The 11,443-nt window shown below is 36.2% G+C and overlaps 1 protein-coding gene across 2 annotated transcripts in view; it reads right to left on the minus strand.

Annotated features, from left to right (window-relative positions):
- Positions 1 to 5,374: 5,374 nt before the first annotated feature.
- Positions 5,375 to 11,443, minus strand: part of LOC122806248 (serine/threonine-protein kinase WNK2-like) — a 6,957-nt gene continuing 888 nt past the window's right edge. The window contains exons 1-2 of one of the 2 annotated variants that reach the window (XM_044076511.1): positions 10,662 to 11,443; positions 5,375 to 10,481 (exon numbers count right to left, since the gene is read on the minus strand). The exon at positions 10,662 to 11,443 is cut by the window's right edge and continues 888 nt beyond it. In XM_044076511.1, coding sequence (XP_043932446.1) covers positions 9,544 to 10,481; positions 10,662 to 10,674 — 951 coding nt within the window. In that variant the 5' untranslated portion in view covers positions 10,675 to 11,443 and the 3' untranslated portion in view covers positions 5,375 to 9,543. Of the gene's footprint in view, positions 10,520 to 10,661 lie in introns of both variants that reach the window. The other variant, XM_044076512.1, reaches the window with a different exon arrangement.

Below are 11,443 nucleotides of genomic sequence, written 5' to 3' on the forward strand. Positions count from 1 at the left end.
GGTGAATGAAACTCCAGCCTTAAATAATAGGCAAGAAATAAACTGTCAGAATTATGCTAGCTCATAGATTAATATTGGGAAAAAGGGAAAAAATTGTTAAATGTTTTATGTAAATACTAGAAATGTGTTAAAAGATCCTGGAGAGAAGTAATCTCAGGAAATTAGTAAAATAACCTAACAATCCTGGGATAATGTAAATATAGCCTTAATATGTCAACTATAGCAGAAGGACTGTTTGGCTAAGCTGTTTTTCTTTTTTTTTTTTGTCTCTCTATACTTCCTACTTGTGTTAAATAGGTGCCAAGTATATATTTTATAACCCACACAGATTGATGTGGAAAAACATCAATATAGGCACCAAAGAAGGCCGAAACCTGAATAAGTAAAGGGGAGGAAAAAGAAGTCAAATGAGAGAAAAATGTAAAAATGACAAGATTGATTGTTTAACAATATTACTACGGTACACATATTGCTATAATTTACTGAGGAATGTATATTAATAAGCTGTTTTAAAAATACTATTAGAAAGAATTAGTCACAAGACAAAAACAATACATGCTGTACCTTAAATGCAATGCCATCACTGTATAAATAATATGTTAGAAGAGGCTAGGGATATTAAGTAGCAGTGTTTGTTGAGGGAACTAGTATGTTCAGCTTTGTCCGCATTGTTTATAGTAACACAGGGGGGATACTATGGAGTAAATCTATATCTAAAAGGAAAACACATTCCAAGATTAGACGTAAAGGTAAACCATATAATGAACCCTCATCCTCCCCCCCTGATTATTCCTGGTCCAGGGATATAGTGGTTAGGCACAGTGTAGGGACGGGGATAAATAGATGCTTTCCTAAACCATCACACAGTAACACATACAAAGATAACAAAACAAGACTAATATACATGACATAGCTAAGGAATACACCTAATGAATAAATGTGGGAAATGGAATCATGGAACATTAAAGGGCTCCAAAACAAGAAGAAAAGAAAACTATTCTTACACCTTACATTAAAAACCACAGCCAACCTCATACTAATACAAGAAACGCACTTGACTGCAGAGCAATGGGCAGAAATTAGCAGAAAGAAATGGATAAGTCAAATCATAGCTTCAGAGGGGAAAACAAACAGTGCTGGGGCTGCCATAATAATTAAAAAACAATTTAAGGAAAAAATACTTAAAACCAAAGCTGACAAGGAGGGAAGATGGTGCTATGTAACATTTAATAGTCCTACAATACCAAAACCTATAATGGTACTTAATGTTTACGCACCTTGTAATAACCAACAACACTTTTTTATGTCATTATACCCAACTTTAAACCAATTTAAAGATCACTACCTAGTGATTGGAGGTGACTGGAATACATATCAAAACCCAGAAAAGGATAAATCTAATCTGACCAAATCACATAATAAACAAGCCACATTAGCCCTTAATGAACTCAAACAAGATTTCAAACTATATGACCCTTTTAAACAAGGGAACAGTGCAGATAAAACAGGGAAATTCACATTCTATTCGCAATGCCACAAAATGTGGTCAAGGATAGACTTCTTCTTAATCTCTGACATATTCATTAACATGGACCCAACAATAACTATACATACCAGGTTCTTTTCAGATCACTCCAAAATCACACTGAACATTAACTGGGACAAAAAGATATATTTAGAGAATAGGGGTCATAATTGGTCATCAAACCCTAATTTACTTTCCAAAATGGATGTAATAAAAGAAACAGAAGCAATACTAAAAATAGCTCTTACAAGTATCACTACCTCCCAAGTACCAACTGACATAGAATGGGCTGCAACCAAAGCACAAATCAGAGGATTGTTTATCAAAAAAGCAGCATACTATAAAAAAATACAACTGAAAGAGGAGCATATACTGAAAGGGAAAATAGAGCATCTTGAAAAAGAACTAATAAATAACCCTAAGAACCAAACACAAGCAGAACTTTTAAAACTGCAAAGGGATCTATATATGTTAGAAACCAGGAGCCTATCTTTCTATGAAGCCAGAATGTTTGCCACTTACGCAGAAGAAGCTCAAATACCATCTAGAGCTCTGGCCAGAATTATCTGCCAACACAAAAATGCCTCCAATATATCAGAAATAAACTACAGAGACAAAAATTACACAAAAAATGAAGACATTATTAAAACATATATACTCTCAAATATATGGAGCACAAATACTACAAACCTCAAAGGAAGATAGAACTCTTTTTCTTCAAAAACTGAGATTCCCTAAACTCAATTTAGACCAACAAAAAATACTAACTGAGCCGATATCCATCAGTGAAATTATTACAATAATCAAACACTTAAAAGTGCATAAGGCTCCGGGTCCGGATGGACTCACATCAGAATTTTACAAAGCATTTTCCCCCTTGATAGCCAAACTACTATACTATACACTGAATTACATAATAAACTATAAAATAAATGATATCCACTTTAATGCCTCTAAAACTATATTTATATTAAAAGAACACACAGACCCCAAAAACCCCGACAGCTACAGACCCATCTCCCTCTTAAATATAGATACTAAAATATTTACCTCTATACTTGCAAACAGAATGAAAAATCTGATAGAAAAAATCCTCTCCCCAGAACAATCCGGTTTTACACCACATAGACAGACTAGTGACAATAGATTAACATTAGATGCACTAATATCCTACGCTAACTGATACAATATCAACATCTACACAATGGTAGTGGATGCCCACAAGGCATTTGATAGGGTTAATCTAGAATTCTTACTCCAAACACTACCCTACTTTAATATACCCAATAACTTCATTCAGATCATCCAAACTCTCTATAGCAACCCATACACATCTCTGTATATAAATAAAACTTGGTCAAATAGGATCCTAATAAAAAATGGAACAAGACAAGGATGCCCACTATCACCCTTCCTGTTTAACCTATACCTAGAACCACTCTTTCTATACATTAAACAAAATACATATCACAATCCTCCATCAATACAGAACTACAAAATATACCTCACTGCATTTGAAGATGATCTGAGCATATACTGCACTACACCAAATTCAGATATAAACAAAATAATAGCTGCAATTGAACATTTCTCGACTATGTCTAACTACAAACTAAACCTTAATAAAACCAATATTTTCCCCCTAAAAACACCCAAACTCATCTCACTAATACCATTGTTAAACACAATAAAAATTAAAGAAGAAACTAAATACCTGGGAATCACTTTTTCCAGAGTAACAAAGACTTCTACCAACACAATGTAAATCTTAAATGGCAAAATATAATGCAAGACTGCAAAAGATGGAACAACCTAAAACTACCATTCTTGGCCAAAGTATCAATAATCAAAATGAACATTTTACCTAGATTAATGTATATATTCATGACATCACAAACAACAATACATAATAAATTCTTCAAACAAATTCATACCTTCCTAGCAAAATTTATATGGGAACCCAAAAAAACAGAATTTCCTATCCAAAATTAACACTCCCCAAAAGCAAAGGAGGACTAAATCTACCAGATTTTAAAATGTACTACTCGATCATTAACACTAACAGAATATTGAGAATAGCTGAACATAACCCGTCAATGGAAAATTGGTCTCCTCTCTGGGTGACAATATATTATAGATATATTAAAGCTCTAGGTTTCAATCCCAAAGCACTTCCATTCCTGAAGCAGAAATAAATACAAACTTATAACATTATAGAGCCCTTAAAACATTCTATCAACCTAGCACAAAAGCTCTTTCAATTCTTGAACCTTAGACAGGCCATGACAATACTGCAACCCCTTCATAAAAACCCAAATTTAAAAATAAACAATAAGATGCTAGACTTAGTCCCTTTTCCCAGACTAAAAGATAAAACAATCCAAGATATCTATCCCTACCTTAACTGTTCAATACAAGAAATGAGGACCAACTTAAACCTCCCTAAATCTCACATAATAATCCTAAGACAAATCAAAGAAATGTGTTCCAGTTATCTCCAAAATATTACTATGACCAATAGTGACATAGAAATTTGTAGCAGGCTTTGGAAAACTATTATCACAACAAAGAAAACTATTACTAATTCATATAAAATAATAAATGAAATCAAATACCAGAAGGACCTCCTCTTCTCTAACTACTGGAGAAAAATTAAACCATCCATAGATGATCAGCAAATAAGCCAGGCAATCAATCTAACACTGAAGATTCTACCCCTCAAAAAGTTAGCATACACTCAGCTCATGATCAATAATAATGCTTATTTTACACCTGCAATCCTACACAAATTTAACACATCAAAATCACCTTTCTGCCCACACTTTAAGGACCAGATAGCTGACTTAATCCATGTATTTTGGAGCTGTAAATGTGTCTATAAACTCTGGAACTCTCTCAAGGTACAATTACAAAAAACGGGTTATCAAACATCAACATTAACTTGGGAATTCACTCTGTTACACATTCTCCCACCCAACATCCCAAGAAAACAAGCAAATACACTTTTAACAATTTTCCTACTAATGAAACTGTATATAGCTTTTAAATGGCTAGATACGATAAACATCTCTTGGGAGGGTTTTAAACAAGTAGCTATACAACACCTTTTAGCTCATAAAATAGTAATAGATAAAAGAAACAGAAACATGAAATCCAGAGAAATTTGGGAACAAACCTTTAACATCATATTAGCATAATTCATCACACAGCAACTTAGAAATACACTATAATGGAACCAAAGAACACATACAAGTTCAGATATTAAATAATAACTTGGATAATACGAATGTATATACTGTCTATATAACTGTGGAATTAACAATGAAAGCATCTATGTACATAGTGTAAATAGATATGTTGTATGTCCTGTGGTATTTGACATCAATGTATAACATATGTATATGTGTGTATGTGTATGTATGTATATATGTGTGTATGTATGTATGTATATATATATATATATATATATATATATATATATATATATATATATATATATATATATATGTGTGTGTGTGTGTATGTATGTGTATGTATGTATGTATGTATGTGTATATATATATATATATATATATATATATATATATATATATATATATATATATATATATATATATATATATATATATATATATATATATATATATATATGCACACGGTCATGTTGTAAGATGGTTTTTATTTGTGACATTTATTAATGTAAAAATAAAAATAAAAATTATTGAAAAAAAAGAAAATAAATTTGCAATGTTTTGTTTGTGAGATGTACCCATACTTCATACGTTTGTAGGATCTCAGTATGGACAATAAGCAATACTCAGGAGAAAGAAACGACATCAAAGGCAAATATAGTAAACTCAGTACATTTATACTCTTTATTGCAGCTTGTTAAGTATGGTACTTTTTATTTACAAAAAAAGTATAGTTTAATGTGTTGGATTATTTCCATTACACAAACAGAAAGGGCTGACTGATGTTCTTTACCTGGCGGTCCTGCATGTAGGCTTTATAGAATTCTGTGTGTCTTAGAGGTCAAACATGAGGGCCTGCACCCATGTTTTTGTGCCCTTTTTATTTTCAGGCACTGAAATCCAAAGCCACGAGAGCAGTTCAAACACCAACACTCTGCAAACTGAGTGGCTTTCTGAAGTCCTGTCTGATACACTGTGTACGTTTTTCCTTGTTACAGAACCAGTGACTGACAATTACCCCACACAGCGCTAGGGCATTTCTGGACATGAAATATTCTCAGGCTGTAGCTTCCCAACCCCTTGAAACTTGAGGCTAGCCTACATAACCTCAATATCTTTGAATAAGCCTTTTCTACAGTTGAATACTGGTCTTCTTACAATTGTCCTGTCCAGATCAGCCTTTAGCATTCTGCAGCCATGCTCCTAAGGAAGCAGACTTGCTTTTCTAGCCGCCACACGTTACATAATTGGCTATTACTTCAACAGGACAGAGCTCTGCAAGTGAGACTTGTGGCTTGTTGTTTACTGTATGCCACAAGCCTGCTGTTCTCACATGGCACTACGACAGTTGTGTTAACATCCACCCACTTCTGTCAGTCGGTTGTTTAGTGTTGGGTTACAGTCCTGTCCACTTACTTTTCTTAATGTATTTCTTAAAGCTGTCCTCAGTTATACAGCTCTTCAAACGCTGCTACTACAATGAGCAGCAAATATGGCTTTTGATCTGCTTCTAAAATAGAAAAAGCTACAACAGAAATGTCACAGAAGCAGATGCTGTCTAAGTAGAGACAATTATATTACAAAGACACCCCTAGCAGACAATAGACAGACATGAGCTCATGTGAGTTTTGTTTACGGTATTCACATTTTCAGGTAAAAAAAAAGTAGTCATGCTTGTTTCTGATTATGAAAGTCATAATTTTAACTCACAGTCATATTAAAGCAGCACATTCCTCTGCAATTTCTCTCACTTTCTGTTTTCCCTACAACATTTTCATTAATAAAGTTATTAGATAATTCATAAAAATATACCCTTGGAGTGGGTCTAGTGTAAAATGATACAAGAAACATATAAACACACACTAAGACACACATACATACTTACAAGTAAACACAACATACATTTGACATGGACATGCTGCGATTTACAGAGCAGAATCCTCATGCATAACAAACAAGTTATCTGTTCTTACTGTACTTCTGGTATAGGTATATATTTAAGAAAGTGAAACAACAGGCTTGTGTTATGATTCTGTAATTAACTGTGGCTCAGATGGCTTCTGTTTGCTGTCCAGTGGCTGAGTCAAACGTTACTTCATTAAAAGATTGTATGTCACCAGTACCAAACTTGTAGTGATCTTTTTGAGAGTACATTTTCTTTATATTCAAAAACTACTTATAAATCAACGTCTTTGTATTACTTTCAGATGTATGAACCATTTCTGTGACTGATGGCTTTACCCACAAACTATTACTGCATTCTTGCCATCAGCTTTCTTCTTTAGTTGGCTGTCAGTATCTGACCAGAGGATTGTCATGGTTCACTGAAACACTGTCAGTCAGAGGAGCTTGGATACTGTCATTGAAATGAGCAAAGGAAAGGAAATGCATTTTGCTCATTCCTACATATGCAAAACTGTAAGTAAAGGTTATTACTAAATGTTTAAATCCAGTGAAAATCTACACTGCTGTTTCATGCAGTCATTGCCAGATGCATTTTAGGGAGCAAAATATACCTGATTTGTATAAAGCCACCTGAAGGCTATCTACCTTTCCCAGCAGTTACTACTGAGAGTAAAAGATTCCCTTGAGAGACAGTATGGCAAACAATCACTGGGCTGTTGCCTAGAATATTTGTTTGCCAAACCTGAACTCATTGTATACTCCCTCCACCTTGTGATAGTTAGGCCTGTCAGTAATTGGGTAACCAAATGCACCATTTTAATAGATAAAGGTAAAATGAACATGAAATGTGACTTAGTACTGCCTTCATTTCTGTAATTATAATAGCACTTTTGTAGGTTGTTAAGGGGAAGGAATCCCAGAAGTCAAGCACAAGGGCTTGATCATGTGATTTAAAACATTTGCCTGGTACTGCATCTATGACCTGTGTGACTTCTGCAGACTTGCCTAGTTTACTAGCCAGTGGTCAGAGTGTTAAAGTCCGGCATTATAGAATGGCACCTTGTGATATGCAATAAATCATACTCATCAACAGAAAATACTGTGGGCAAACAGATATCAGTGACAGAACGGGTTTCCGAAAAGTGACCAGACAAGTGTCTCATCTCTACAGTTCAAGAGTATTTTACATAGTGCCGATGCACAGCAGAAATGGAACTCAAACACTTTGTGTGCATAAAGACTATTATACATCCTTACATATATGTGGTGTTTATGGACTGGATATTGAATATAAGCACAATGGGCAGCTGAGGGGGGGTTGGCTAATAAAGTGTGATAGGTTGTTAATTTTGTGATCATATATGGGTAGTCAGGCATGAAGCAAATCACAGGTACCAGACACAAATGAAAAATGCTATTGTCTCCCCAGCACCCTTCCTTATGGTGGTCTCCAGTAATCATGTCAGCAGTGACATTCAGGTTTTACGACTTGCACTGCAACATTTGCATAACTAAGCATTCATGTTTACCTGTTCATTAGCCTCACTTAGCCCTCTCATTTAATTAATTGTCTTACACAAAGAAGACACTGGTGATGTGACTAACTATGAGCCTAGGGTCTATGTTTAATATCTAGCTGTCACATCAGAATCCCCTTTACAGCATACATGACTTTTCTCTATGTGTGTTTTTCTCAATCATGTGAAGTTGGTAATTCTGAGAATGTGACACATGGAAAACAGAGTGTCTTCTTCCTGAAGATAAGTTGTTGCTTCCTTTATGTTATATACTTTATGTTATATACTTCACCTGACTTGTTTAATGGAAGCCCATCAGAAATACTCTGCACAAAGCTAGAAAGCTTCGGGGGGGGGGGGGCTACTGTAGAACACTTGACATTAGGATTTCTTTTAATTTTGACCTAAATAACTAGTATTCAAAATAATATGACACATTAAAACTTACTTTCTGTAGTGCATGAACACATTGGGGTTAGTAGTAGGAAAGTAAGAGGAGTGGTGCTATACATGACTAAAGTTAGGTGCACCAAATGTTAGTTTAACTTTATCTCTTTTGTGAGCTGTAGCAGGCAAAATATTAGGGGACACTTATGTAGACTGTATTTGGAGCCATGCTAACACACAGACCACTTTGGGCACTGTCAGTGATATTGAAGTGGGGTATGATTGGACTGGGAAAGAAAGTGTTAGTAATACTAGGAATGTGGCATGAAGAGCACAGAGTGTCAGTAGTACTGAGTGGGACATATTGGGGACAGAACTACGGGGTGTGGAACATGATGGGGACAAAACCACTGTCAATAACAATGTGGGGCAGTGACACTAATACTAAGAGTAGGTCAGGAGATGTGAGGGCAGTGTCAGTCACAGTAATACAGGGAGTATCTCATATGAAGGCACAAACACTGTTAACAATACTGGAAGTGACACATTCAGCAGTGGAGCAGTGGCTGTAATACTAGAGGTGAAACATGTCAAGCTCAGGCATTGCTAATGGTGCTGGAGGTGAACATTAAGGTGGAGTCATTGTCTGTAATACTGGGAATACAACATGTGAGATTAGAGCCAGTGTTAATACTACTTGGTGTTGGATATGTGAGGTCAGAGGCAGTGTCAGCGCTACATGGCATGGGACATGTGATATTAGAACTCGTGTCAGTACTGCAGTGCATTGGACATGTGAGATCAAAGCCAGTGTTAGCACTACTTGGTACAGGACATGTGAGATCAGAGCCAGCATCAGAAAAACTTGGCATGGGACATGTGAGATTAGAGCCAATACTTAGCATGTGGCACGTGAAATTAGAATCGGTGTCAGCACTACTTGGTGTGGGACACATGAGATTAGAAGTCAGTCAGTACTACTGGAGTAGGACATGTGAGATTGGAGCCAGTGTCAATACTACTTGGCATGGGGTATGTGGTACAGGACAAATGAGATACGAGCCAGTCTAAATACTACTGGCAATGTTATGTATGAAGATGACAACTTATCCTGGAAACTGGTCCTTTTTGTTATCCTGTATAATATGGACTTTGTGTTGGATCCTGGTAACTGAGGTGTTAATTTATGATTTCTAACTGGGATGCTTCTTGGTAACTGAGGTGCTAATTTATGACTTCTAACTGGGATGCTTCCTGGTAACTGAGGTGCTAATTTATGACTTCTAACTGGCATGCTTCCTGGTAACTGAGGTGCTAATTTATGACTTCTAACTGGCATGCTTCCTGGTAACTGAGGTGCTAATTTATGACTTCTAACTGGCATGCTTCCTGGTAACTGAGGTGCTAATTTATGACTTCTAACTGGCATGCTTCCTGGTAACTGAGGTGCTAATTTATGACTTCTAACTGGCATGCTTCCTGGTAACTGAGGTGCTAATTTATGACTTCTAACTGGGGTGCTTCCTGGTAACTGAGGTGCTAATTTATGACTTCTAACTGGGGTGCTTTCTGGTAACTGAGGTGCTAATTTATGACTTCTAACTGGGGTGCTTCCTGGTAACTGATGTGCTAATTTATGACTTCTAACTGGCATGCTTCCTGGTAACTGAGGTGCTAATTTATGACTTCTAACTGGGGTGCTTCCTGGTAACTGAGGTGCTAATTTATGACTTCTAACTGGGGTGCTTCCTGGTAACTGAGGTGCTAATTTATGACTTCTAACTGGCATGCTTCCTGGTAACTGAGGTGCTAATTTATGATGTCTAACCGGGGTGCTTCCTGGTAACTGAGGTGCTAATTTATGACTTCTAACTGGGATGCTTCCTGGTAACTGAGGTGCTAATTTATGACTTCTAACTGGCATGCTTCCTGGTAACTGAGGTGCTAATTTATGACTTCTAAACAGGGTGCTTCCTGGTAACTGAGGTGCTAATTTATGACTTCTAACTGGGATGCTTCCTGGTAACTGAGGTGCTAATTTATGACTTCTAACTGGCATGCTTCCTGGTAACTGAGGTGCTAATTTATGACTTCCAACCGGGGTGCTTCCTGGTAACTGAGGTGCTAATTTATGATTTCTAACTGGCATGCTTCCTGGTAAGTGAGGTGCTAATTTATGACTTCTAACTGGGGTGCTTCCTGGTAAGTGAGGTGCTAATTTATGACTTCTAACTGGGGTGCTTCCTGGTAAATGAGGTGCTAATTTATGACTTCTAACTGGGGTGCTTCCTGGTAACTGAGGTGTTAATTTATGACTTCTAACTAGGGTGCTTCCTGGTAACTGAGGTGCTAATTTATGACTTCTAACTGGGGTGCTTCCTGTTAACTGAGGTGCTAATTTATGACTTCTAACTGGGGAGCTTACTAGGCTACTGCACTGTCACAGGAAAGGAGGAACTTTGGGGATACAGCTGGGCTAGATTTGTTACTTCCTGTATTCCAGATTCCATTCTTTTTTGTTAGGTGTTTACCATATATACATACTGATGAATCAGTATGGGACGGGGCAGCAAACTGTGAAATCTTTTTATGTGCATGTGTAGTTGGGTGCTGTAATGAATGTTATTTACTTCTGTGTATCATTCATATTTTGTCATTGATTGTGTAATACTATACAGTGTATAGTTTTGATTGCTTTTGAATACATATAATTATTTCAAGTTTTTGTGATTTTTATTGCTTTTTCTTACATCTCAGAAGCTGAATTTTAGAAGAGTGTTAAACAAAAAAATGTCCCATTCCTGCCCCTACTAGGTGACTGACAGGCTCAGAGAACTGTCTGCAGTTGGGTGACAAAGCCAATAATTTGCAGTAATACTGGACTCACTATAAGGGTCATTACTAACACAACTTCCGTG

The sequence above is a fragment of the Protopterus annectens genome, chromosome 7.part0, assembly GCF_019279795.1.
Source record: "Protopterus annectens isolate FY-2018-M chromosome 7.part0, PAN1.0, whole genome shotgun sequence".
Lineage (NCBI taxonomy): Eukaryota > Metazoa > Chordata > Ceratodontiformes > Protopteridae > Protopterus > Protopterus annectens.